The 27,225-nt window shown below is 47.5% G+C and overlaps 1 protein-coding gene across 3 annotated transcripts in view; it reads left to right on the top strand.

Moving 5' to 3' along the window:
• The window catches only part of INPPL1 (inositol polyphosphate phosphatase like 1), a 755,507-nt gene that overhangs the window by 388,676 nt on the left and 339,606 nt on the right, over nucleotides 1-27,225 (top strand). For all 3 annotated transcript variants that reach the window (XM_078658619.1, XM_078658620.1, XM_078658621.1), the window contains one exon: nucleotides 2,018-2,108. In XM_078658619.1, the coding sequence (XP_078514745.1) occupies nucleotides 2,018-2,108 (91 nt within the window). The remainder of the gene's footprint in view (nucleotides 1-2,017; nucleotides 2,109-27,225) is intronic.

Raw genomic sequence — 27,225 nt, 5'->3', positions numbered from 1 at the left:
CGTCCTCTTCAATGTCTGCGGCAAGAAAGTCTCTGCGGGAATAGCAGATCCACCCGAGGGCAGTGTCTTCCAAGTAAGAAGCAATGTCAGGTTGTTTTCCTCTGTGTGCAATATAGTTGCGCGTAGTAGTCAGGATACTGAGGATCTCGGGTGAGTCAGTATGTCTAGTTCCATCTTCGTTTACTATTTCGAGTATCTGATTAGCAAATCTAGGTATACAAGTTACTTCAGGTAGGGCCTTTCTGGGGCGTTCACCCTCCCCACATGTCCTAGCTGTATGGTACTTAGAGCAAAACTTAGATTCGTGCTCTGCCTCGTCTGTGTATTCAATTACCAGCTCTTTGAGGCGTGCCCTCCGTTGTGGGGTAGGGTGAGTGACCAGGTGGTCCTCCTCTTTTTTAATATCCCCTTCTAATCTGTGCAGCGTCCCTCTAATGGCACGCATAATCCCCTCACCTTTTGCTATACAGATCCCCCTAATGGTGACCTTAAAGCTTTCCCATACGCAGGCAAGTGATGAGACACTGTCTAGATTACAGGGGAAAAACTCAAGGATTTCCTGACGTATTTCTTCGCGGAAGGCGCGATCTAATAATGCTGTGGGTTGGAGCCTCCAGGAGCGATATGGGGATTCGTTGCCTGGTGGAGCCAATTTCATTAGCACAGGGGAGTGATCCGAGAGGGTGCCTGCCAGGTGCGTCGCCTTCCGGAGCCACAAGCTCAGCCCCTTTGAGAACAGGCAAAAATCTATATGAGACCAGCTGGAGTGTACACTGGAATAAAAGGTAACTTCTCTGTGTGTGGGATAGAGAGACCTCCATGCATCAAACAGCTGGTTGTCTGTCATAATGCCGGAGAGGTGTTGATTTGCTTTTGGATGTGAGGACGGGAGTGCATGTGAAAGGTAAGTCTTCGTGTCCAGTGCTATATTAAAATCTCCTCTCTATATAATGTAGGTGGAGCCTATCGCCAGAAAGCGTCCCCAGAGTTTGCCAAAATAGGTGGCATCGTCAATGTTGGAGCCATAACAGTTTACTAACGTTACTGAGTGATCCGCTAGTCTGCCCCACATCATGCTGTATCTGCCCTGTGGATCTTGCAGAGCCGCAATCGGGCAGTACTTCACACTCGCCTCAACTAGGATAGCTGTGCCCCTAGCATATGTTGAGAAGGATGAAAAGCAGCTATGCGCAGTCCACTTCTTACCAAAGCTGGGTGATGTTTGAGGGTCTAGGTGCATCTCTTGCAACTTTGCCACCTGCACCTGGTGCCTGTCTAGGTATCCTAGGATTGCATGCGCCTGCGGGGGACTCGAAGCCCTCGCACATTCCATGTCAGGAAGGTATAAGTGAGGTCTGCAATTGAAGATGTGTATCTTCCCGTGGTAAGGGACGCGCTGCCGGGCAGGGTAAAGCATTGAATATTGTATATTGGCTTGTTTGAGCTTACGTTTGACTGTCTGGAACTTCTTTTGTGCTTCCTGCACTGCCATAGGAAAGTCTGGCTGGGTATACAGAGAGACTGTTCCCTTCATGTTTCAGCTCTTGCTTGTCTCTTGCCAGTGTCAGCACTGTGTCCCGGTCTTTATAGTTAAGTAGACGCGCCAGACTGGGGCGGGGCGGGTGCACCCGGCGGTGGTCTGGCCGAGAGTGACCGATGAGCTTTGGATTGGTCGTAAATCTATGATTTATGAGTGTGACAATTTGAATTATTCAGGTATTTTTGTTGAAGTCAGTATGTGTAATTGGCAGGGTTGTACAATGAATTATATGATGTTTAAAGTCCACTATATTAATTTATCAAGAAGTAGTAATAACTTGGTTGGTACATTTGATCTGTTGAAATGTTTGCGTATAACGCACTTTTATGCACTGAGATTGATATCTGAACTTTTTTATGCATTTTATTGACTCTTGTCTCTTTATAGGTTAATACTTTTTTATGATAACCTTTATGAATAAAAGACAGCTTACTATATTTGTTTTTCTCATTTCCCCTGACTTTCCTCCCCCTTCAGTGAAGTTGATAAGGTGTTATCCGGATTGGAGATCCTATCCAAGGTCTTCGATCAGCAGAGTTCCCTCATCGTCTCTAAAATCATTCAACAGGTAAGACACATATGCAGACCTCCTGGGTGAATGGGTTGTTTGAGTGACTGGTGGTGGATTTATTTTTCTAATGTAGAGCTGTTTTTTTAGAGTCTGCATTAAGACTTTACATTCTGAATCGTAGGAAGTTTCATTGAAGTCATGCATTGACCCTGGAACTCTTCTTCTGAATATGTTTTTCCTTATTTTCACTGGGGATGCGACTCTCCATATGCCCATATGATGTACAGCTCCTTTGAGAAGCCTATCACAGCAGGTTTTTCAGAAACTCCAAAAAACCCTTTCTAGACTTAATTCCAGCATCTAGAGTATAAAAAAGATGCGTTTTTGTTTAACATTTAGATAGGCTTGTGTATAAAGGCTTAAGAAAATGAGTTTTTTGCTTTTAAGACTCGAGGAACTTGCACTGCCCATGACACTTTGTACCGGCAGTCACCTCAAAGAGTCAGTTCTTTTCGAAGAGAGATAAAGAGTTGTGATATAAAAAAGTCAATTGCTGTTACGAATGCCCAAGAAGATAGAAGCCTGAGAGGTGGGAAGGACATGTTTTACTTCAATAGGGAAACACTTTATAAATCACTTAGTTTCCTGTTTAACTAGGAATGGCCACCTGTATGGCATAACCCACCTGGTTAATAACTGCGACATAAGTCACTGACACCTAATTTCCTTTTTAAAAGAGAATGGGGTATACTATTATTCATATACCGTGAATGTCCACTATAGTACACTAAACCATTGTTTAACAGGTACAAAGAATGCAAAGGAAAATAGGTACACAATACAAAATTGGTGCAGTGAATCACAAATACAAACATTTAAATACACAAGGCATTACATAATTACACAGAAAATACAAAAAAATGCATATCCCACATCCAATTAATAAGGACATACGCATGAATCTGTCTGAACAATCCTTGGACACAATTTTTGAGTAATTTTTGTAATTTCTTTGTAAATATGTAAAAGTTAAATTTGGGGAACACAGTTTCACATGTTGGAAAATAAATTGGTTTCTGCAATGTTTCACTTTTATGGATTCCTACAAATTAATATAATATGACAAATGTGAATGTCTTATGTGTTATCTCTCCTTTTAACTTATGTACCTATGTTAACTTTGCAGTATCTGTTTTTAGATTATTTTGAATTTTATGGACTAATTGATTGGATATATTTGGCATCAAATTTGATAATATAAACTGGTTTCTTAAAAAAACATTTTTTTTTACTCTTTCAAGACTGTTTATATGAATAGGTGGTGATTGAAGATGTTTTAGGTAGTTGAGGTGTGCGATTTTAGGTCTCCAAAGGAAAATATTTGTGACTGTTAAGACTTCCATACTACCCCCTTGTGGAATGGGTCATTGGTTTCCCTTGCCATGGTTTACCTATCAGTTGGTAACATATATATTGTACCCACAATCAAAAAGGTGACGAGGACAACAGTCTTCAGAGTCATAACACACAACAAGCAGCTGTGCATCAGCTCGAAGGGAGAACATGTGTGGAAAGTCAGGACCAAATTGAGGCATCACAAAGGGTTTGGAAGGAGGCATTTGTGTCAAACCTTTTTTTTTGTTGATAATCAACTTTATTGGCATTTCGAAAGCAACAAAGAAAGGTCATTGGTGGCAGCTCAGCAATTATTAGACACAGGTAAAAACATTCAGCAGCATACATAGACGGGTGAGCAATGTTCCAGTCCGACAGCACAAACGTTTCGATGGAGCAAACACAGAACAAATATCAGCGCTCATGGTGGCAGTAGGTTAAACCATTTCCCCCAAATTCTGGTAAATTGTTCTGGCGCACCCCGGGATTCGCAAAGGGCCTCCTCCTGGACCCCGCACCAGTCCACCCCCCTTCTCCAGCCCTTAACCGTTGGTGCAGAGTCTCGGAGCCAATGACGAGCAATATCACGCTTGGCCACGGCCAACGCCGTCCCCAGCAGGCGCTTGTCCGGTCTATTGCCATCAAGGCCATCCAATACCCCTAGGAGCAGCCGAAGTGGTCATGAGGGGACCTCCCAACCCAAGGCCTGTGTTAACTCCCTTTCCACTCCCCTCCAGAACCTCTCCAGTCACGGGCATGTCCACACAATGTGGAAAAAATCAGCCGGGGAACATCCGCATCTAGGGCAGTCTGGGGTGGCTCTCAAGTGGGCCCGATGGAGCCTCTCCGGGGTGAGGTAGGACGTGTGTAGGTAGTATATCTGTACCAGCCTTAACTTGGAGGACATCGTCAGGGTGCGTGGGGCAATCAAGGCGTCTCTCCAATTGGCCTCCTCCAGGGGTCCCACCCATCCCTCCCATCGGGCACGCAAGCGATCAAGGGACGCAGGGCTGTTATTGAGTAGGGCACGATAGATTCGGGACCAACCCCCCCCCCCCCCCCCCCCCCCCCCCACCCGCCCCTCCCATGGTCTCACATCATCACCTGGGCTTCTAATGGGTTAAATTCGGGGAGGGTTGTTGGTGCGGGGAGGTGCGCGTGGAGGGCGTGTCGCAGCTGGAGGTTGCGGAAATGTTGGGTATGTGAGAGGGCGTGGCGGCGTTGTTGTTCGGCAAAGGCTCGGACGTGATCTCCCACCCATATATCTCCGAGCACCGACACTCCAATGAGGTCCCAGCGTCGGAACCCGTCCAGGGACGATACCTCTCAGAGCCAGTTTCCATGCCAGATTGGCATCTGGCGGGTAATTGTACGGTCCCATCCCATGTGGCGTAGAGAGGCTCGCCAAGCCGACAAGACCGCTCTGGTAATGGGGGCCACGGATTGCGGAATCGGGCAGCCATAGAGGAGGGCTTGAATCCGGGAAAAGTCAGTCTCTGCCAATTCCACCCGATATGCCGGGTCGGACCAGCCGCCCGCATACCAGTCGTGGATAGCTATCAGTTTGGTGGCAAGATAGTAGAGGTAGAGATGAGTCACTCCTAGGCCTCCGTCATAGGGCGGAATGCGGCAGTGTGCGAGGAAAATCCGCGGTCGCCCGCCGCCCCAGAGGAACCTGGACATGGATCCATCCAGCTCTCGAAACTAGGCACGGGGGAGTGGATGGAGGTGTTCTGCAGGGTGTAAAGAAAACGGGGGAGAATCATCATTTTGAAAAGTGCGCTCCGCCCGAGGGGGTTGAGGGGAAGGGAGTGCCATTTCTTTAAGTCTGATCTCATTCAGGTCACCAGGGGCGCGATATTCAGGGCCCATTCCAACTCCGGCAGGAGAGTTACCCAGATCCCCAGATATTTGACAGAGTTGTGTCGGATGGGAATAGATGACTGCCAGTCGAAGCAATCCCGGGAGGGGTGTAACGGGACCAGGGTGGACTTGGCCGCGTTAAGCCTGAGGTCCGAGACCCGCTCAAAGTCCCGTAGGAGGTGCAGGCATCTAGGGCCTGAGTTCGCCGGGTCCGACAAATATAGAAGCACATCGTCAGCGTAGAGGGCGATCTTATCTACATGACTCTCATTCCAGGCCCACCCCTGGATAAGGCGATCCTGCCGGATGAGCGTCGCCAGGGGCTCCATCGCTAGCGTGAAAAGGAGTGGAGACAGGGGGCACCCCTGGCACGTCCCTCTACGAACCGGGAACGCTTGCGAGAGCGATCCATTGACTAGCACTCGGGCCCTGGGATTCGCATAAAGGACCCCAATATAGCTGCGGAACCGCAGGCCAAAACCCATTAGCCGTAACACGTCCTGCAGGTACTCCCAACCCACCGTATCAAAAGCCTTCTCGAAGTCGAGAAAGAGGAGGGCTAAATAGGGAGACAAGCGGGATCGATGGGCCAAGGCCAGATGAAGGCGGCAGATACAGTGGTGGGTTCCCCTGGCCGGCATGAAGCCACATTGGTCCGGGAGGACCAGGTCCTGTAGGAAGGGCTTAAGTCTTTGGGCCAGTATTGTGGCGAAGAGCTTAATTTCAGTATTAATGAGTGAGATAGGGCGGAAGTTCGCACAATCCAGTGAGGGCGGGTGGGACTTAGGAATGATCACAATCGTGGCCAGGTCCGACTCAGGGGGGAAGGCGCCTGTCTCTATCACATGGTGGAAGAGATGTAACAGCTAGGGTGCCAGAGTATCTCTAAAGGCCGCATACAATTCTTGGGGGAATCCGTCTGGGCCCGGCGTTTTGCCCCGATTCAGGAGGGGATGGCCTCTAAGATCTCCTACTGCGAAAAGGGCCACTCTAAGGATTCTGCATCTTCCGGAGCAAGGGAGGACATCTGCACGCCAGCACTGTCCAGGAGGGTGGCCAACAGCGCCTCCGGAGGGTGCGCCGCGTATAGATGAGTATAAAAATCGGCGAAGGTTTCCGCAATGCCTTCTTCCGGGATGATGTGGTGGATCTTAGGGTAGGACACCAGGTTGTGAAGGAGTTTACCATTTTTATCACCCCACCCATAGATCCGCGCTACCGACGATCGCCACAGCTGCTGAGCCGAGTCGAGCGAGACCTGGCGAATCTCTTCCCGGAGCAGTGCTAACCGTCGGGTGGGATCCCCTCGACCACTTGCGGCCTGCTCAACCTCGAGCCGTGCCGCTCGGGGCTCCAAGTCTACCAGCCCGGCCAGCCGGTCTGCTCGCTTGGCATGGACCCGTCCCCTTGCCACCCCACGAATCATGGCTTTGCCAGCCTGCCATAGGGTCCCTGTCGTCGAGACCGAGCCCTCGTTGGTGGCGAAATAATGGGCGAGTTCCTGTCCCAGCTCCGCCACTAGGGCCTGGTCTTGCAAGAACCAGGCATTGAGGCGCCATACCGCACGCGCCCCCCTGGGGCAAAGCCCATGCGGAGGGAGACCGGGGAGTGGTCCGACAACCCCCTTGGTAAAATAGTCACACCAGCGATCAGGTGGCAGTCCAGGGCCGGGAGTAGGAGAAGGTCTATGCGGGAATGGGTGTGGTGAGAGGCCGAGGTATGAGTGTACTGTGTCTTACGGGGGTTCCATACCCGCCAGGCATCACAGAGCCCTAGGGAGGACGCCCAGCTCGAGAGGGCCGCCGCGGTAGAGGAGCGGGTCGCAGAATGAGGGCCAGACGTGTCTTGTTCCGGCTGCATTACCGCGTTGAAATCACCGCCCACCAGTGTGAGGCCGGGCGGGAGCTCGGAAAGGATATGTGTAATGGAGCGCAGCGTCGGGGATAGAAGGGCGGGAGGGACATAGACATTCAGGATGTTCAGGGGGCAGCCTTCCATCGTGCCCGAGATCGCGCACATATCTCCCCTGTGGATCGGTGTAGGCTCTGGTCAGGGTGAAGGGGAGGCCCCTTTGGAGCAGAATCGCCGCTCCCCGGGACCCACGCTGAAAGCTGGAGTGCCAGACCATCGCGAATCCGTAGCGAGCTAGGAAGGGACATTGGGTGCCTAGGAGGTGGGTCTCCTGGAGAAGGAGTACATCCGCCGAGAGGCGTTGCGCCGCTCGGAGGACCGCCGCGCGCTTGATGCGGTCGAGAAGACCATTCACGTTCCAGGCGAGAACGTGGAGGGGCCTAATCAGAGAGTAAGCCGTGGGGGGGGGGTGGAGAAGTGGGCCGGCGCAGGGCATGCAGGGGAGCGCGCCGCGGGGCAGGACTCATCACACCGCCCCTGGGCCGGAGCAAAGGGAGCGCAGCGCAGGTCTGCAAGGTCCAGGCATCTGAGTCATCGTGGGGTCCGGAGGAAGGAGGGGGCAGCAGTCAAGTGGTTGTTCCTGTGATGGTCCAAAAGGGACCCAGAGGTACCAGAGCGTCTGTGTGTCGTGAGTGCATGCCAGACAGTGCGCCCATACCAGAATAGTAACAGAAAGAGCTGCTGTCGGCCGCTCGTGAGCGATCACCAATTTAGCCAAAGAGCGGCTGCTGAGCGCCAATTTAAGAAACAGCCCGTAGGCAGCTAGAATCAAGAACCATAGAGGAGACATTGGCCTCCTTTTTCCAACCCCCCCAACACCCGCACCCTACACTTCGAAACAGGAAGCATCTGTCGCCCAGGAAAAGCAAAACAATCCCCTAAAAAAAAAAACAGACCCCTCAGTAGAGGACGGAAACTAAACTGAAATGATTAGTTGGGAGCAGTGGCACTAGTTCAGTGACAAACAAGGGAGGACCCCCTTCCGTATGGTCGGATGAAGTACAACAGCCATAAACATTAAAAGTCAGCTATCCAGGGGGGCGTGGTTTGGACGCCGAGAGAGATGGCGGCTCGGTGATTCTCTCTGTCCGTGCGGAGACCGACAATCAAAGGTGGAACGCATCTCACCGCTCCGACGCTGAATCAGACCGAGGAGTCGGCTTTCGGAATGTGAGGGGAACATCTAGAGAATAAGCTCGTAGATTTCGGGGGCTGAGAAGTGTTATCTAGCTGTGCCGAATGACCTGCCCCGGAGGCTGCAGCGAGTGAGGCGGACGAGGAGACCGCATGACCGCGTGGCTGCCCGGAGTATCGGCGGACAGAACACACGACCCTGACGGGAGTCGGGAGCGATTAATGGGAGCAGCGGTGACAGAGCTGACCCCCTGGGTGAAAGCGTGAGTAATGTAATGTCCGCCAGGCGACATTAAACCGGTGAAGAAACGCCAGCGTCATTCACGAATTACAAAATGGCGGCTTATATTTACTTTTAAGCGAGGACTCTCTGCCCTTCATGGGTGCGCATCGGCACATGTGGGATATTCAGTACTGGGCGCCGAACTGCAACCAGCGAGTGTGATGCCAGCTGTAGACCGCTATCATCAAAAGGAGGGTGTCTTAGCATGTGTAAATATAACATTTGATTTGGGCACTGCTTTCTTCCGGCACCTGATGTGAGGAGAGGAAATAAGATCAGCTCACTCTGCCGTTCAGTAACGGATGACACACGCACAATCTGCTCAGTATAGCAAGATGGTATTAAAATGAATCGTCTCATTGCTGAAAGGTGGTGTTTATGATGACACATGGAGGCAGGGTCTGCTTTGCTGTGAAATGGTCGCTGAATTGATGATTGGAGATCAGCAATCCTGTGAATTAATCCTGGGCTGCACCATGAAGTTTTAGACTTACAACGCAAGCTCTTCAAGATGCAATAGACACTGCTTACACTAATGGGGTTGTTGCCGTGTCTCCATTAATGGAAGCTTAATACAAATGGTGGCTTCCAAAATGGCGCCGCAGGCTTCAGGCATCGTTTGAATGTGCGCACTTCCTCACGGTGCTTGACAACCACTGGAACAGCTATCATTCAACTCTTGGGTGTTTTTCTGGCTACTGTTCATTTGCTTGAATTAAGATAGTAGAAGTGAATAGCAAAATATATCGGAGGGACCAGTGACTGTATACAATCCATAAAGTGCAGCTGGGAGTATAGGGTGCATAAGGATACTAATCGCTTCAATTAAGAATCCACGCCAAATCACACCACACCAAACCAAACATGGCGGATAATAAGGATCTAATGAAAAGCCTGAAGAGGCTTAAAACTGACCAGTCGAATCCGAATTCGCCCAGCAAAGGGGGGAAAGGCAATCCTGACCCAATTGATCTGATACTCAGCAGACTGGATGAAGTAAGAGACCTGGCAAAGGCGACCAAAGAGGAAGTGGCGGCGATCAGGCAGGACAACCGAGACACTAATGCAAAACTGCTGGAAGCAGAATCGAGGATTAGCAAACTTGAAGACAAGGAAGTCAAGTCAGGTGAAGCCATTAAACGTCTGTGTATCGCTGCGGATCATACGACACGGAAGCTTGCGGAATTGGAGGACAGGAACAGAAGGGGGAACCTACGTATTTTTGGAATTCCGGAATGTTCAGAAGATCAACATGGAGGCTGTGTGGCATTCCTGGAATCCTGGTTCACCCAAACCACTAACATGACCTTTGCGCATCCGTTAGAATTTGATAGAGCGCATAGAGTGCCGGGTAGGATAAATAAGAATCAAAAAGGCCCTAGAGCTATTGTATGTAAGCCACTACGCTACCAGCATGTAGAACAAATTCTCAGTTTCATGCGGAAAAATAACCATATCCTATGGAAATCCTCTAAAATCTACATATCCCAGGATTTTAGCAAGGAGACAGTAGACGTTAGGAAAGCGTTCTTGGCACTCCGACCGCTGTTGAAGAAGAGAGGCTTCCAGTATGGTTTTATGGGTCCAGCAAGATATCGTGTGATTATCCAGGGTTCTCCACACATCTTCTCAGACCCATTGAAACTGAAACACATGTTACATGGCCCTGAAGACCTGGATATGGAAACGAGCAACCCCGAGGACTCAGCGGGCCAAGCTTCGGCCTCAGGATACAAGTGAATAGCCTTCATCCACGTTTCCCATGCAACTTTCATATATGTTCCTTTCCCTCACCATGGAGGGGTTCTGAAGTTCTAAATTTGCTTGTGTTCTCTTACATCCTGGCAGCTTTTGCGATGTTTGCTATTGTTATTGCCCTATTGGATGGAGAGAGCGTGCTACCAATGCCTGCTAATATAATGGCGCTTGCGTTGTTTGTAATTGGTATGGACCTACTGTATATAGAGAATGCTCTGATACGCTTACCATTTGGTATTTCGGGGGGCTATGTCAGATGATATTGATGTTGTTTTCTTAAATCGCCATAAGATTAATAGGAGCTATGATATTCACGCTTCTTCTCAAAGAAGTCACTGGTTGTGGTTCCCGAGACAGTTATCTTGCCTGGGTTCCCTTGGTTGGCGACAGTCCGCAGATATGCTGCGGGAGTTAATTTGTTCCAAACTTGTTCTGATATGTATATGCACGGGGAGGATGCACTGCAATCTCTCTTAAGTCACCATGCCTACTACGTACAGGTGGGGTGGGGAGGGTGGGGGGTTGTGGGGATTCTGGGTTGGGGTGTGTGTTATATGTTTTTTGCTTTTACTTCTTTGTGCTTGCGTCTCTCTTATTGCCTTAGTGCTTGGTGGTGGGGAAGGTTGTGGGCTCTACTATTGTACTACCATATGTATAGGCCGTACTGATCTCGAGGAATTTTGTCTCTCTATTATGCGACTACTGATATCATATGTGATATATGATTTTCGCCATGATGGCGCGCTCTATTGATGTCTGATAAAACAATTAATACTCCGTTGGGGGTATGTAATGTGGACAGACTGAAGATATTATCTCTTAATGTGAAAGGAATGAACCAACCCGTCAAGAGGCAAAAGATTTTAGACTACATACGGAGATTGAGAGGAGATATTGTTCTGTTACAGGAAACAAAACTTGAGTCTAAACAGTTTTATCACCTGAGGAATTAGTTTTATAATGAAGTTGTGGGTGCAGAGGCGGTGCGCAAAAAGAATGGTGTCTTGATTCTTATAGCAAAGAAATCTAAGATAGAGCTTCTGTCCTCCAAAACGAGTGATGATGGGAGGTGGGTTATGGCCAAGTTAAGTAGGGACAATGTAGAGTTTTATGTCACGAATATATATGCTCCTAACACTAGCGACCTTAATTTTTGGGAGGCTCTTAATAAACGTATTGAAAATATCCCGGATAATGCTGTTCACATACTGGCCGGAGACTTCAATCTTCCTATGGATGCAACGTTAGATAGAGACTCCCACTGCCCCTTCAAAACAAATAAATCACACAAAGCCTTTCTCAATTTATGTCAACGCTTTAACTTAGTGGATGCATGGAGGCTCCAAAACCCTACAGGGAGAGACTACACTTTTTACTCCGCACCACATGATTCGTACTCCCGAATCGATTACATCCTCATATCACAGAATGGAGTCCCTAGAATTGAATCCACTACCATAGAACCCAGAGTAATGTCTGATCACTCTTGCATCTCCTTATCTATAGCTAATGTCAAGCCCTCTTCTCGTCAAACGTCTTGGCGTCTTAATGACGAAATTCTCAGTAATGACCAACATCGGGCAACAATACAGGAGGAGATTTCCTCGTATCTGCAGATCAACAAAGAGGGGGATACATCTGATCTCATTAGATGGGAGGCCTTGAAAAGTAAAATAAGGGGGGTGTGTATCAAAATCAGATCAGCAATGAACAAAAATTATAACGCAACTCTGGAGTCCCTGGAGAGTGAAATTGTAACCTTAGAGAGTAAACATTTGGAAGACAGAGATGATGTGTCTCTCCATGCCTTAGCAAATAAAAAAATACGAATACAATAAAATAGTCAGCGAAAGAGCGGGAATATGGCTTGATAAGAAAAGGAGGTTTAAGATTTGCGATTCTAACAAAGCTGGGAAAAGTCTAGCCTCATACTTCAAGTTTAAAATCCAAAATTCTTCGATCAGTGTCATCAAAGATAACGTAGGTTCCTCACATTCGGATCCAGACAAAATAACAGAGGTGTTCAAGGTATTCTATGAAGACCTTTATGCAAAGAATAAAACAGTGGAGGAAGACAAGATTAAGAGTTACCTTGATGAATGTAATCTTCCACGACTTTCTGATGAGGACCAAGCTAGTCTTAATGGCCCGATTAGTGCTCTAGAAATAGGAAATGCAATTAAATGTCTGAAAACAGGTAAAGCACCAGGCCCGGATGGCTTCACGGCTAAATTTTACAAAACCTTCCCCTCCCTCCTAATAGAGCCCCTCCTACATCTATTTCAAGAAATAAATGATACAGGTGAGGTCAGAGGCACATTGGCAGAAGCAATAATTGCAGTACTTCCTAAAGATGGGAAAGATCCATCGCTCCCGAAAAATTATAGACCTATCTCATTGATTAATATAGATTGTAAGATCCTGGCTATGATACTGTCCGCCCGCCTACAGAAGGTTCTTCCCCAGATAGTCCACCCATCTCAAGCAGGCTTCCTTAAGAACAGGTTGTCGAGTGACAATACAAGGGTTCTGGCACATGTTCTAGAGAAGGCGAAATTATTAGGTACACCCACAGCGGCAATAACACTAGATGCTGAAAAAACCTTTGACAAGGTTGACTGGTGTTTCCTTGAAGCAGTTCTTCATAAGTTTAACTTAGGGGACACATTTACAAGACTAGTGATGTCCTTATACTGCTGCCCGTCAGCGAGAGTGAGAGCTGGTGGATCTTTTTCTTCCGCCTTTTGTCTAAAACAGAGTACGAGGCAGGGATGCCCCTTGTCTCCCTCTTTGTTCTTATTAGCGATTGAGCCGTTCTTATATCATATAAGGAATGACCCCAACATCGTAGGCATTCCGTTTGGAGACTGCACGGTTAAATTAACGGCATATGCCGATGATGTGCTTATTCTGTCCGAGAGAGCCAATGAAGCGATACCAGCGCTCATGTCTGACATTAAAGATTTTTCCATGGTTTCTGGGTATAAACTCAATAAGGACAAGACGGAGGTTAAACTCCTGAACAATATTGGTGATAAGGAAATCATTGGGGATTCCGGTCTTACATGGCAGCCTAAATGCTTCAAATATCTCGGATTGGACTTCGATAAAGATTTGATCTCCACCCTCAAAATAAACGAAGACCTGACTCTTAAGAAGATATCCACATTACTCGAAGGGATGGTCTCCAAAATTCCTCTCCTGGTGGGGTAGGGCGGAAACGCTCAAAATGATGTCTACTCCGTTGGTTAACTATCTAGCCAGCATGCTCCCCATGACGTTCTCGAACAATTTTATCACTAAAGTGGACCAGCTGTTTGGTAGTTTCCTGTGGCGGGGTAAGAAAGCCAGGGTAGCACTAAAGAAATTACAATTAGCCAAAGACAAAGGAGGCCTGGGACTGCCTTCTTTCAGGAACTACCAGACGGCCTTCCTTTGCAAACAAGGAGCTCAATGGCTGATTAAATCACCACACCACCATTTTGGAGCGACATTTCGCGCCAATCCGTCGCACAGCATCACAATGCCTTCTGGCACATTTTCCATCAAGTATACCATATTTTATTCCAATTAATCATCCTTCTTCCAATACTAGTCTTTCCACATAATAGTATGTTCCTCACTCCGACTGATCATGCCATTTGTCCAGGTTTCTAATGTTCCCACCATGTCCATCCAGACCTTTCAGTGAAAACACGAATGAAGCATTCTTCGTTCAGGACAGTGTTTATTTGTTTAAAAACCCAATGCATTTCGTGCATAATTGCACTTCTTCAGGGGTCACTATAAATACAAAAACAGTAACAAGACTCAGTTCATAAATTATTATCTTGACAATTGGGCACAAAACAACACTAACGTTTCTTTACATTTAACTCCTCCTATTACTTTAAGAGGTGTCAGTGTTAACCCTGCAATTATCAAACTAAAAATAACCAACCCTCGCTGCCTCCTCTGGATATGTAAATCACCAACCTACACACCCATATGGATTAATATTGAGGAATCATTAGTGAACCATGCCCCACTTGAAACCCCCCTTACTATGGACCTATCGCACTTACCACACTCCAAATACATAATGCTAAATACTAGACGGGCTCTGCTTAGACTTGATCAAACACATAACACTAAGTTGACATTTACTAAATCATCTTTTATGTCACTATGGAGGAATCCATATCTCAAGTACAATGGTAGTGGACTCTTCTGGAACTCATGGTCCGAGAAGGGTATTAACTTGGTAGGGGACCTATATGATGAGAAAGGTCCACTCCCGTTCTCGACTCTGCAGCGGAAACATGATCTTACTCCGATGGATTTTTATGATTTCTTGAAAATCAAAGCGATACTGACGGCGCGTAGCTTTTCTCCCTACACACCATGGTTAGTGATTCATCTTCCGCGTCTTGTACATGCGGGTCACTTCGTCTCTAGGGTGTATAAACTATTATTGCCCTTGCCCAAGAAAGCTCACAGAAAGATCGAATTGAAATGGGAAGCTGAACCGAATGTAACAGGTATAGATTTTGACTGGGAGATGATTCATAAGACGGCCCTTACCCACAAAGTCTCACCCATCCTATTTCAGACAAAGTTCATGCTAATAAACAGGGCATTTTGGACTCCAGATAAGCTCTTCAAATGTAAATTAAGGGACTCACCTACATGCTGGAACTGCCAGTTAGGCCCTGGTGATCTTGCACACATGCTTTTCAACTGTCCTTCTTTAAGTGTATACTGGGTGAAGATATTTGACTGCATTCGCCACGTATTCAAGATAAGGCCTGTACAGGATTTTGTATACGTAATCCTGGGGGCGCTTGATCCACAGTTATCAAATGATCAAGACCGCCTGCTTTTGGACTTAATGCTAACACTTGCGTGTAAGGTAGTTCTATGCAATTGGAAAAGTGTGTCCGAGGTAAACTTTAAAATCTGGCAGGAGTGGTTATCATTTCTGAGAGGTGCCAATAACCCAGCGCTACAAGCAGCCTCATGGAGACCATCAAATAGAAAGCTGTGGAAATCACTAGATGCATCCTCATTCCACTACGAACCGCCTTGATGCAATATATGTGATCCCATTACATTGGCATATGGTATCTGAGAGTACATTTGTTGTCATCTGCTAGAGTCTAATCCGCTATCTCCACGCACTGAGTGTTCTGTATGTACCTGTTTTATGATGATGCAAGCAACAATTGATTTACTTTCTACTTTAATTTCATTTTGTATGTGTCTATCAATAGATGAATCGAATAATGGTTGTAATGGAAGAATTATTGTACTGTCTTTCCTTTTGTTTTTCTAATTCAATAAAAACGACTTGAAATAAAAAAAAGTCAGCTATCCAATCAAATACAGTGGCAGTGATCTGCGCGGTCACCAAGAGCCATAGGATACGCGTGCGGATGATAAAGAAGGATATGGACAGAGGAAGAGAAAGGAGCAAGGCAGGAGAGCGAAGGGAGATGGAGGAGAGAGGCAGGTGGGAAGAACAGCATGAGAGTGACATAGTGCAGATCTCGGGTGCGACCCTCCTTAGGTCGCTCGCCCTCCAGGCGTCAGGCCAAACCTGAGGGAACGTATCCAGCATGTCGGCCACTCAGGGCGACCGTGGGCAGAGAGATATCACAAAACCAGGTTCAGGCCTTCGCCTCTTGTGAAGAGTCCCGGATCACCGGGCTGCCGGACAAATCCGAGTCCGATCCAGATTTGCGCAGGTCCGTGCCAGGGATCAAGGGCTCGCCCACGGCGGTCTCGGTGGAGGGCCCCGCCGCCGGGGGAATGCCTCGATCCGGGGGAGGAGGAGGAGATGGTGGCCGCCCAGTCCCTTCAGGCGAGTTCGAGGCATCGTGGCGTCGGCGGCCCCGTCTGCGGGACCCGGTCCGGCGCCGCCGCGGCTTGGGCTCCTCGCGACCAGAGCGGACGTCAGGTCCCCCGGAAGGGGAAGACATACGGTTCGATCTAAGGGGCATCTCCTCCGTGAGCCAGGTCCAGGCGGCCTGTGGGGTATCAAAGAAGAAGGATTGATCCTGGAAGAGGACCTTGAGCCGTGCGGGGAACAGGAGACCGTATCGCAAGCCCAGCGCCCGAAGCTTCTGTTTAACTTCATCGTAGGATTTCCTTTGGGACTGGACTACCCTCGAATAGTCCGGGAAGATTATGATCGTGGAGTTCTGGAATTTCAGGGGGCCCAAGTCTCTGGCCGCACCCAGGATGGCGTCCCGGTAATTAAAGATGCGCAGGACCCCCCGGGGGGGGTTTGGGCGCTAAGGAGCGATGGGCCCACTCGATGGCGAACCAGGGGGAAAGTTTCTCTGCCGGCATCCAGGAGCGGAACCAGGATTCCAAGAAGGCAGCCACCGGGCCCTTCTCCACCCCCTCCGGAAATCCAATGAGGCGGAGGTTGTTCCGTCGGGCACGGTTTTCCGCATCTTCCGCCCTGCGATGGAGGTCAGACGTTAGGGTTTGAAGGCGGGCTACTTGGGTCTTGAGGGTGGCCAGGTCATCCTCTGTCGAGCATATACGGGACTCTGTTTCAGAGATGCGCGCCGTGGCATTCCTGAGATCCTGCCGGATGAGGGCGACATCAACCCGTACCTCCCCAATCTTAGTCTCCACCGACGCCTGGGAGGTGCTGATAGCTTTGAGGATGGTCGATAAGTACCCCCCTCCGCCCCGGAGGGAGGAGAGGGTCCTGCACCGGGGCCTGGGTCCGTCCTGGTGAATTGGTCCATACGCAGTTGAGCGGAAGGAACCGAGGGCTGTGTGTTTTTCCCCCTGACCATGGCTCCTCCAGGTGAATCGGGCCAAGGGGGGCCGGCGTCGCAGGTGTAGGTGCTCAGAACATGTGTCAAACCTTTTATAAAATGCATCGCAACAAGTGGCTATAAGGACGGCTGGCCCAGTAAACTCAAAGGCTGAAAGGTTCAACAAATATCTTTTAATTGTGCCACTCAAAGTCCTTGCTGGGTCAGAGATAACACAAATAATAATAAATCTTACAGTCTATACTGTGGACTCCATACCATAACACAAATTTTCTGAAAGTGCCCAGTATAGAAGAACTTTGTAGATGGGCAGCAAAAATGACATCCACAACTTTGGGTGATAGACCAAACGTATTCAACTGCTGCCGCTCAGTCTCCATGTGTGGAGGTGGAAATTACGCACGTTCGGCTGCCGAACCCAGCCCTGCTGCTACAACAGAAGATCCTCCCAAAAAAGCACCCGAATTGAGGGACATATGATCAAGAACAGACGTTTCGGGTACCACACTCTCCTTGCCCAGTCTAGAGCCACTAGGATGACCTGATCTTCTTCAGAACTTGTTGCAGAAGATGGGAGGCAGAAACGCTTATAGGAGTCCCATGCTCCACTCAAACCTCTTTTCAGAATCCGTCTTTTAGAGAGAGTTTTTGGGAAACCCAGGCTGGCAAAAATGTTGCCACTGCACATTCTCAACGGTGGCAAAACGATTCAGTCAGGGTTCTCCACATTGTTGGAAGATGCTCTAGATCACTTCAGGGTATAATCACCATTCCTAATCTGCCAGGTGCCTTAGGCTGAAGCAGTTCGTCCTGGCACCTGTGGGACTACAGGATTGAAACATAAAAAGTACTTGTCCTGCAAGTCCAAGGCAACAATCAAGTCGCCTGGACCCAATGCAGACTCAACTTGGGCATTGTGAGCATCTCGAATCTCTCTCTCGGCAGAAAGGCATTCAGAGGGCAGAAGTCTAGAATCAGACGAAGGCCTCCATACTTTTTTGGCACTTAGGAAATAGCTGGAGTATCATCTAGCCTCTATTGCCGATACCCGTACCCTCTTTGTAGGAAAGTAGAATCTGCTTTCATGGTCACCCACAGTTTTTTGCTGGTGTCATTCTAGTTTTCTGACTAATCTGACTGGGACCCTGCTAATCAGGACTACAGTCACTGTGCTCTCTCCCTAAATTGGTCTATGGCCAGTACTGTGGTACCTTCCTAATTGGCTACAGGTGTGCCCTGCGAAGTCCCTAGTATATGATACTAAGGTACCCAGGACATAGGTACACCAGGGGGTCTTCTATGGGCTGCAGCATGTATTATGCCACCCATGAGAGATCACTCTAACGGTGTCTACAGGCCTGTTATTGCAGCCTGTGTGAGCTGGTGCCAGCAACACTTACCACCAGATATAATTTTCCTTATATCGGAGGTCACTGAACTTAAAACCTATAAGTCATCCTAAGGTAGACCTTTCAATCCTGAAGGTAGGGTGCTTAGTTCTAAGTGTGAGGGTGTCCAAAACCTGAAGTTGTTTTTCCAGGCTTTGTAACTGCGGTCAGCCATTTTATATATATATAGTCGATTATGAGATGTCTAATTATATATTGGCTGCACCAAAACCGGTCATGTTTGGTATCAAACATGTTGGATTCCTACACCAACACCGATTCCAGTCTTGAATGCAGAATCCCACATTCTGGGGGGCTCCCCTACGGAGCCCCCCACTGTATTCCTGGTACCAGCCTTTCATGGTCTAACAGCAAGCGAGTGCTGCTGCCGACCACAGACACAAGTCTGCCCTCCTGCTCCTGAGCCAGGCTCAAGCAGGGGAAGGTAAGAAAATAGGTTTCCTGTCGCAGGGAGGTGTGACCACCTCCCAGACAGGACGTTTTGGGCCGGGTGGGGGCGCTTTCCAGCACCAACAGACTGCTTTGAAGGGCACATTTGGTGCCCTCCTTGCATATTCCAGTTGGAACCAGTTCAGGGAGCTGTTGGCTCCTGCTCTGGTGCGAAACTGGACAAAGGACATGGGAGTATCCTCTCCTCTGTCTAGCCCCTCCCCTGGGAGGGATCCCTGAATCGTCTCAACCTTTTTCTTACAGTACTTAAGGGCTTAACTGCGAGTGGCTCTTTAGATACGTCGTGGGACAAGATTCAGATCCAAACCACTTTAGCTTCAACGGCCTGGGCACTTTGGACTGCGCTTTGAGAACCGAGACTGCATCTGGAAGACTCCTGCTGCTCCTAGTCTAATTGTCTTGCTAGTCTTCTGCGTCGTCTGTTCCTGTGCGCTGTCCAGGTTCTTCTCCAGGACTGTGGGCATCAAAGACACCCAAAGGAATCTCCCTTGGAGTGAAGGAGTCACTCCCCTGAAAATGCAGGCACCGCAACAAAGCTGACCGGTCTGCTGCTCCTGATGTCCCCCGGCCTCCAAAAGGCTCATCAATACAGGTGGTGGTTCTGCAACTCCCTCGAGGCCTGCATTGTCTTCACAGCAAGTTTGAAGTCAGTATCCCTCGTCAGAACCGCTGGAGCAGTACCCCTGTGCACTGCGCCAACTTGCTGTTGCCAAGGCTTGTTGGCTCTCTTCTCCAGAGATCTCGGGCTCCAAGAAGCTCCAGCCTCAGCAGCTCCTGCTACCAAGATCTTCGTCCCCCCGAATCTTCTGCACCGTGGGCCTGCATTCTTGGTGAGCTGCTCGAAGTCTTCTTGCGACTCCTGTGCCTTCGGCCTGTGGGTCCTCGTGAGGGTCTTCTTTGGCTCCAGTGGGCTCCTCTGCTTGCTCAGGGCCTGCACATACTCTCCTGCCATTGGTGAGTCCCTTGGACCTTTCTGGTCCCGACACTGCACCTTCTTCTTTTTCTTTGTCTGTTGCTGCTGCCAAGGCTTGTTGTTGCTCCCGACAGACACCGACCCCCTGGCTCTCGACTTCTGATATGGTACAGCTCATGAATGACTCCTGGTCTTCCACAGCGTCGCCTTGTTTCACAGCTGCAGAGACAAGGTCACCGTCAACTCGCCTACATCTTCATTCATCTGTGGTCATTGGTCGTCCGTGCCTCCTGGTCCCTCCCATGTGGCATAGACTCTGTCCCCTCTGCTTGCAGGTACTCCTCTTCAAGAATCTATCCTTGGATTCCACCGGACACTTTCAGCTTCCTCGCCAGCGGGCTCTTCACTGAAGTTCTCTATTGTGGTCTATGGCGGTTTCCAACGTCATTTCGCACCTATGCACCCGGCTTTCTTGATGTAGGTAACCTGATTTCTGGAGTATCGATGGGTGGGGTGACTCTCAAACCTTCCATCTTCCACGGGGTTTCTTCAGGGTCCTCCTTCTCAAAACTGCAACCGCGTCTTCCCCGTTGACTTGCAGTGAGTACGTGGTTGTGTTTCCTGGGTACTTACCTTGGGTGGTTTCTTGGATCCCCAGCTCTTCGAAGTCTCTGGGTCAAGTCTCGACTTTGGTTGTGGCTCGTATTCCAATTTATTTGTATACGGTTTTGTCTACCCCTGGAGACCACTGTTTTTTTGTGATACTTACCTGTTCTATTGCTTAAATATTGTATGTATTGTATTTATATCTCCGGGTAGTAGATATACCAATGTGTTAGTGGGTGTTTATAATAAATAACTTTTTTAATAACTACACTGTGTGTTTTTTTTCTCTTAACCTACACTATATGATTAGTACTGGTAAAACAAGCTGCTTAACACTCCTTCTGGACTAAGCCTGAAGGCTGCTCTCCACAACTATCACTTAGAGCGCTTTCTATGATTGTCTAGGACCACTAAAATCACCATAAGGGGTGCCTGGATTAGTGACCGTTGCTTCACTTAAATAAGTGCGCACCATATACTAATCCAGCCCCCTACACTCTTCATAGCCCCTTTGGACAAGACAGTCTGCACATCTTGCAACAAGATGTTGAGGTTGGTCCTCTGAAAGCCACTGTAATGTGGGCGAAGATGCAGCGGGTCGGAAAAGAATGACTGGACAAAGCCCCTATGAATGATCTGAAGGATCCATCTGTCAGGATTTATACCTTGTCACCATTCAAGGAAATGTCTGATCTTTCCTCCCAAAGGGTGGTCATGTGCCGCTAATGGCAAACTAAACTAAAGCAGCATTGATGTTGATGACGCAGGTGTAAGGGACTGGGAAAGTCACTGCCCAGGATGGCCTGTACCGTGTCTACTCAGTCCTTAGCCTTGAACCTGAAATGACTAGGGGCATACCGCAGGGGTTGTGGAGTGGCTGGCGGTTCCTATGTGCCATGCCTCTGGATGCAATTGTTGAGGAAATTGTTTAGCATGGTTTGAGAGGTCCAAGGAACGTGTCAGGGCCAGGCTCTCTTGGAAGCGTTCCAGGGCAGAATCATCCTTTCACCTAATAGACGCTGTCTGTCGAGAGAATCATCCATATTCAATGCCTGGACAGCCCTCGATAATCCTGTGGATCTCATCTATTCGAGGCAACGAAGCTCCACACTTGTACTAACTGCTTGACTCAAGGAATTAGTGGTATCCAAGCCAGATCAAATTACATATTTGGCTGCGTCCTCAGGGGCAAGAGTTGAGGGTAGAGGTGATCAGTGGAGGAACCAAGTATCAGGGGAAGAGTCCAGTCCAATGGCCTCCTGTAAATCTGTATATAGAATGTCGTCGTCATAATGCTGGGGTAAATCGCCCCCATCTTCTCCATGGTCATCATCGAAGTCTGGTGGCTTTGTTCAGAGTCATAGCGGAAAAGGTGATGGAGCATCTGCAGCCAGCCCCCTGGTAGAGACAATATCTTGCCTGAATCTGATTGTATAAGTACTGGGTGCATCAGTGTGAATTCGGGATGTGACTTTGGTTGAGGGAGTGATGAGTTTGGCTCGGAGTTGGACACCCGAATTGGTAATGAGTTCTCCTCAGGCACTGACAGCGTAAAGTGCAGTGTTGATGTTGAAGGAACCAATGTAGATTTTAGTACCAGGGAACAAATCTGCTTCGCAGCCAGTACGGAACTCAAGATGGGTTTGGGAAATACAGACGGCACCAAAGATGGATCCATCAGCGGTAACCTGGCTGGAGGCCTCTGCGATCTTTAGAGCTGAAGGTGCATCAGAGGGAGCCAAAAGAGTGCCAAAGTTTCACAGCAAAGACTGTCCAAAGGCTTAAAGCAGTTGCAATGACCTGAGGAACTCTGGGTGCATTGGGATCAATTGCAAAATCGGCTCGCCTGAAGGAGTTCCGTAGTGAGACCTAGTGGCACTTTGATGCCCTCTCAAGTCCAGTGGAGACTGGCCGGATAGGGGATCCTCCGCGATAATTTGGACTCTGTGGGGATACTCTGTCTGTTTGCCTTGCCCTGACTCTCACCTTCACTTGCAAGCTGTGTAGCAACCAAAAGGAAAAGATTAGTCACCCCACGTAAAGGCTATAGCTCAAAAGCCTTTAAAAGAATACGTAGAAATCATAAGAATGGGGGTGCCGCTTGCAAACCTACAGGGTTTGTGACCAAGAAAGTAGGTGCAGGAGTAGGTGTCCTACAAGTAGAGGATCCCATAAATGTGTCAACTAGCCACCTATTAGATATTACTCTGGACAATTCTCTAAAGGAACCACCTGCAGACAAACCTTTGATTGAACAGATCCACTATTTAATGTCAACTTTGATCTCACCTGTGATCGAAAGACTGAAAGGGCTCACGGACCGTTTAGATAAATTTGAACAAACATCATTAGACAATTTTTTTGCATTGAAATCATTAGTTAAACTACATTCAAAAATCGGAGTAGATATATCAAAGGGAGAATCAAGCCCGCCAATCCCCAAATCACCTGATCAAAGCCGACTATCGAGAAAAGATAAGACGGCTAAGAATAAGGACATCACTGCACAGGGGGCATTGAAACCAGCCCCTACTGGGACTTTGCCACATAATGTGGGAATACAATCTGTTGTTCCCCCAAAACCAGCACCTCGTAAAGGAAAACAGGATGCACCAACAACCAAGACAGTATCTACCACTACTGGAACAATAGGGCCACTGAGAACCGATGAAGGTACTTCCATCTGCACCACAAATTGTCCTACTAATGTTATAGATCCAGTGCCCGACTGTAACTCAGGTCAACCAGTGCCAAAACAAGCCGCAAATGCAGACCTTCCTCCGGGATGCCAACCGTACGTGGTAGTTCTCACAGGGGTCCCTCCTTTGAAACCTGATAGGTGGGAGTCCTATGATGAACTTAAAAACAAGACTCTGTACTGGCTGACAGAAAATAGGCCCCTCCATCATGCCACCAACTGCCAGGTTATACACGTCAGAAGAGTTAATTGGTTGGGCACCAGACCAAAGGATATAAGAGGGGATTGCATTTTGGTGAACTTCAAAGACCCATCGGTAGCGCCCCTTGTGTATGGACAAAATCAACGGAGAGGATTCACAGGAATTGGAACTTGTGACCTTAGCTACTTTTACCCAAAGCACATCACATTAAGTAGCAGAGGTCTTTCCCGTGTGGACACTAAGAGTAATAGGTATTCGTTTTTTGATCCCCCAACCCCAGGGGGTGGAATACCAACACAGAGCATGGTCGTAGATACAAACTGGTCATGGTGGGGCCGCTGACAAGTGGGAGAGCCCGAAGTTGGGGACAATTTCTCTCCCTTGGCTAGTGAAGCTCCACGGGACAGTAGTGTAAGATCGTGTATAATGCCTCCCAAAACGGAATTAGCCAAATTCCACCTGGTTGGTCCACTGTTTGCTATCAATCCTGATGAACGCTCAAAGAGGGCATCCGTAGATGCTCCTACTGTTTTGGATAAAAATGTGTCATTATTAGCATGCACGGAAGTCCAAGAGTTAGTGTCTAGCAATGGGCCATTGGTCGGATTAAATAGGGGGGAAATACCAAATGTACACATGATCAAGAATGTCTCCTCTAGTAACTCAGTACAATGCAAAATAATGTGCGAAACCAAACTCTTGTCATGGAACATCGCAGGGGTCACTAGAAATCTTTGTGATAGGGTTTGGAGTTCTTTCTTGGAAGAGCATGATATCATACTCTTACAAGAAACTTGGGCAATTGACATGATTCATAGACTTGGGTATAAAGCCTTTTATTGTGGGGCAATTGCGTCTATAAGAGGCAGACCTTCTGGAGGTTAATAATTTGGATAAGTATAACCCTAGACGTTGTTGTTTCACCCCTTTATCTTTGTTCTAATGATCTGCTTGGGGTAAAAGTGACCTCGAAGGAGATGGGGGCCGTATACATTATAAATATTTACAATAGGCCCAATCCTCACAACAAGGAATCCGTGGTGGTAGAACAGTTGAGTTTGTATCTGGGTACACTAGAATCAAATCCTCAAGTCATCATAGGTGGGGATTTTAACTGCCAATTCGAACCTGTATTGGGGCTTGAAAAGTTATTTGAAAACGAAGATAGGGCTTGTGACATCCCCACTTTAGATAGTGTAAAATCAGTCAAAAGCTCAGTGGCAGCTATACAGATCCTTGAATTAACTATGTCTAATGATCTAAGGGCCTGTAATGGTCGTCTTATCTCCGACAAACCTGCAAATTTTACATATAGCAAGGGGACTTCCAAATTACTCATTGATTTTATGCTGGTTACCACCAACTTGTGGCACTTATTGTTGGACTTCAGAGTTGTAAATAGGTCTGAAAGTGACCACCTTCCTTTACAATTGGGGTTATCCACTAATTTGTTTATGACACCGCTTGCGGAAAAAGAGCTTACAAGGGAGGTGGGAGAGATCGAGGTCTCTAACAATAGAAGAGCCATAAAATGGCCGTACATTCTAGCAAAAAAAGACATACTAGCTGATATCTATAATACCTTTTCAACTACGATCTCATTATATAATAACCTGTGCCTGGGCTCCCAGGAAGTTCTTAACATGCATTACCATTTGGTAGAACTGTTAACCCCCCTTGTGAGTAAAACATGTAGCAATGATAAAAACAATATAAGCAGGCAACTAGAATTAGAAACCCCATGGTATAACAAACAGTGTCGCCTAGCGAAAAGTAACTTAATTAAAGCAGTCAAGTCTAAAGACAAAAGGACGATAAGTGAGTGTAGACAAGAGTGCAAAACACTTCTTTCTCGTGCAAAAAAGGAATGGGACAATTCGGTTTGGCAAGATCTCCTAACTGCAGCCAGGAAGCATGACCAAAGTACCTTTTGGAACCTGATATAAAAAAATAATAAAACAGGTCGTTCCAACAGGGACTTTTACCTCGATGAGAAAATATGGTATGACCACTTCCTTGAGTTGTATGATTCGGTAGATGTGGACCTAGGCCCAAGCGATCCAGGACTTGAATTGTCCTCATGTACTAGCTTACCTCAATTCAGCGAGGAGGAGACTCTACGTGCAATAAATGCAATCAAGGTGGGTAAGGCACCAGGCCCTGATAAATTGCCTGGGGACCTATTTACCCATAACACAGAAGTATGGTGCCCATATATAAATTTGTTGTGCAACTCAATACTGGCAGGGACTCCAATTCCCGAAACATGGAAGGGGGCGGAAATTGTAACTATTTTTAAAAAAGGGGATCGTTATAACCCAGCCAATTACAGACCGATTAGTTTAATCGACATTTTACAGAAAATCTTTGCCAGGCATATTTTAAATCGACTTTTAGATTGGATGGAAGAATCCAAAATTCTTTCCAAATATCAAGCGGGGTTTAGAATCAAGACAAGCACTGTGGACCAGGTGTATAGGTTTATGTGCATCTGTTGGAAATATGTACAAATAAAGAAGGGTAGTCTGTACGTAGCATTTATGGATCTACGTGCGGCGTTTGATCTTGTTCCACGCTCCCTCCTTTGGGATACTTTGAGGAAAATGGGTGTTCCAGGCGAATTGCCAATGATCCTCATAAAGTTACACACAGATAACTTTGCGAAAGTGAGGTGGGGAAGAAATGGTGAATTGACCAAGGCCATTCCAGTGAGAAGGGGAGTGCGGCAAGGGTGCGTGCTGGCCCCCACCCTTTTTTCTTTATTTGTAAATGATATCCCTCCCTACCTGGCACAATGTAATCATGATTCCCCGAAACTAGCCAATGAGGCAATTACATCATTATTTGCCGACGACACCATTTTAGTCTCCCAAACCCCGAAGGGACTTCAAAATTTAGTAAACCAATTCTATAATTATTGCGAAGAAAAGGGATTAGAAATTAATTCATCAAAAACCAAGTATATGGCCATTAATCCTCCGAAAACATTTAAGAAGAATTTAGCCTTAAAAAATGAAAAATTAGAATACGTGGAGGCTTTTGACTACTTGGGCATTAGGCTAGATAGTAAACTGTCCTGGAAAAACCAACTGGAAAATAGCAGGCTGACTTTCAAACATAGTTCACTTCCTATCCTAAAGATCCATGGAGGGAGTGCTTCCAAAGCCATAACCCCGGCGATGGAAGTATTTAAAGCCAAAGCTCAATCAGCTGCTCTTTATGGGGCAGAGATATGGGGGCCACACTCAAATAAGACCTTTGACATCGACGAGAATGTGTTTTTTAGGCGTTTATTGAGAATACCTTTAAGAACGCCCCTAGTGCCTGTTTACCTGGACATTAACATAAAACGTACAGATTTATTATGTTCCCTAAGGCCACTTCTCTATTGGGTAAGATTATGGTCTACCCCGGAACTCGCTGATTATAGACTTGGAGTACTAGAAATCATGGAATTGGACACATTCAAGTCAATCAAATGGCTGAAACATATATCTACTTGGTTCACTAAAATAGGTCTGTCACACCTTTGGAGTAATCCACATGCATTGTCAGCTAATTGTAAAGAACAAGTTAAAGCTGCTTTTTGGTCCTATGTTAATAATGCATACTTACATGAACGTGGTACCGGCTCCTTAACTCTACAGTTTCTACTATTTAAAGACATACCTATGTTTGAGCAGTTCTTGGATGAAATTGAGCCACCTTTGGCCAAATCAGTCTATCTGCAATATAGGTATGGTATCTTACAAATTAATGTAAATACCGGCAGATGG

The sequence above is a fragment of the Lissotriton helveticus genome, chromosome 8 (assembly GCF_964261635.1).
Source record: "Lissotriton helveticus chromosome 8, aLisHel1.1, whole genome shotgun sequence".
NCBI lineage: Eukaryota > Metazoa > Chordata > Amphibia > Caudata > Salamandridae > Lissotriton > Lissotriton helveticus.
This window is presented reverse-complemented; position numbering and strand designations above follow the sequence as displayed.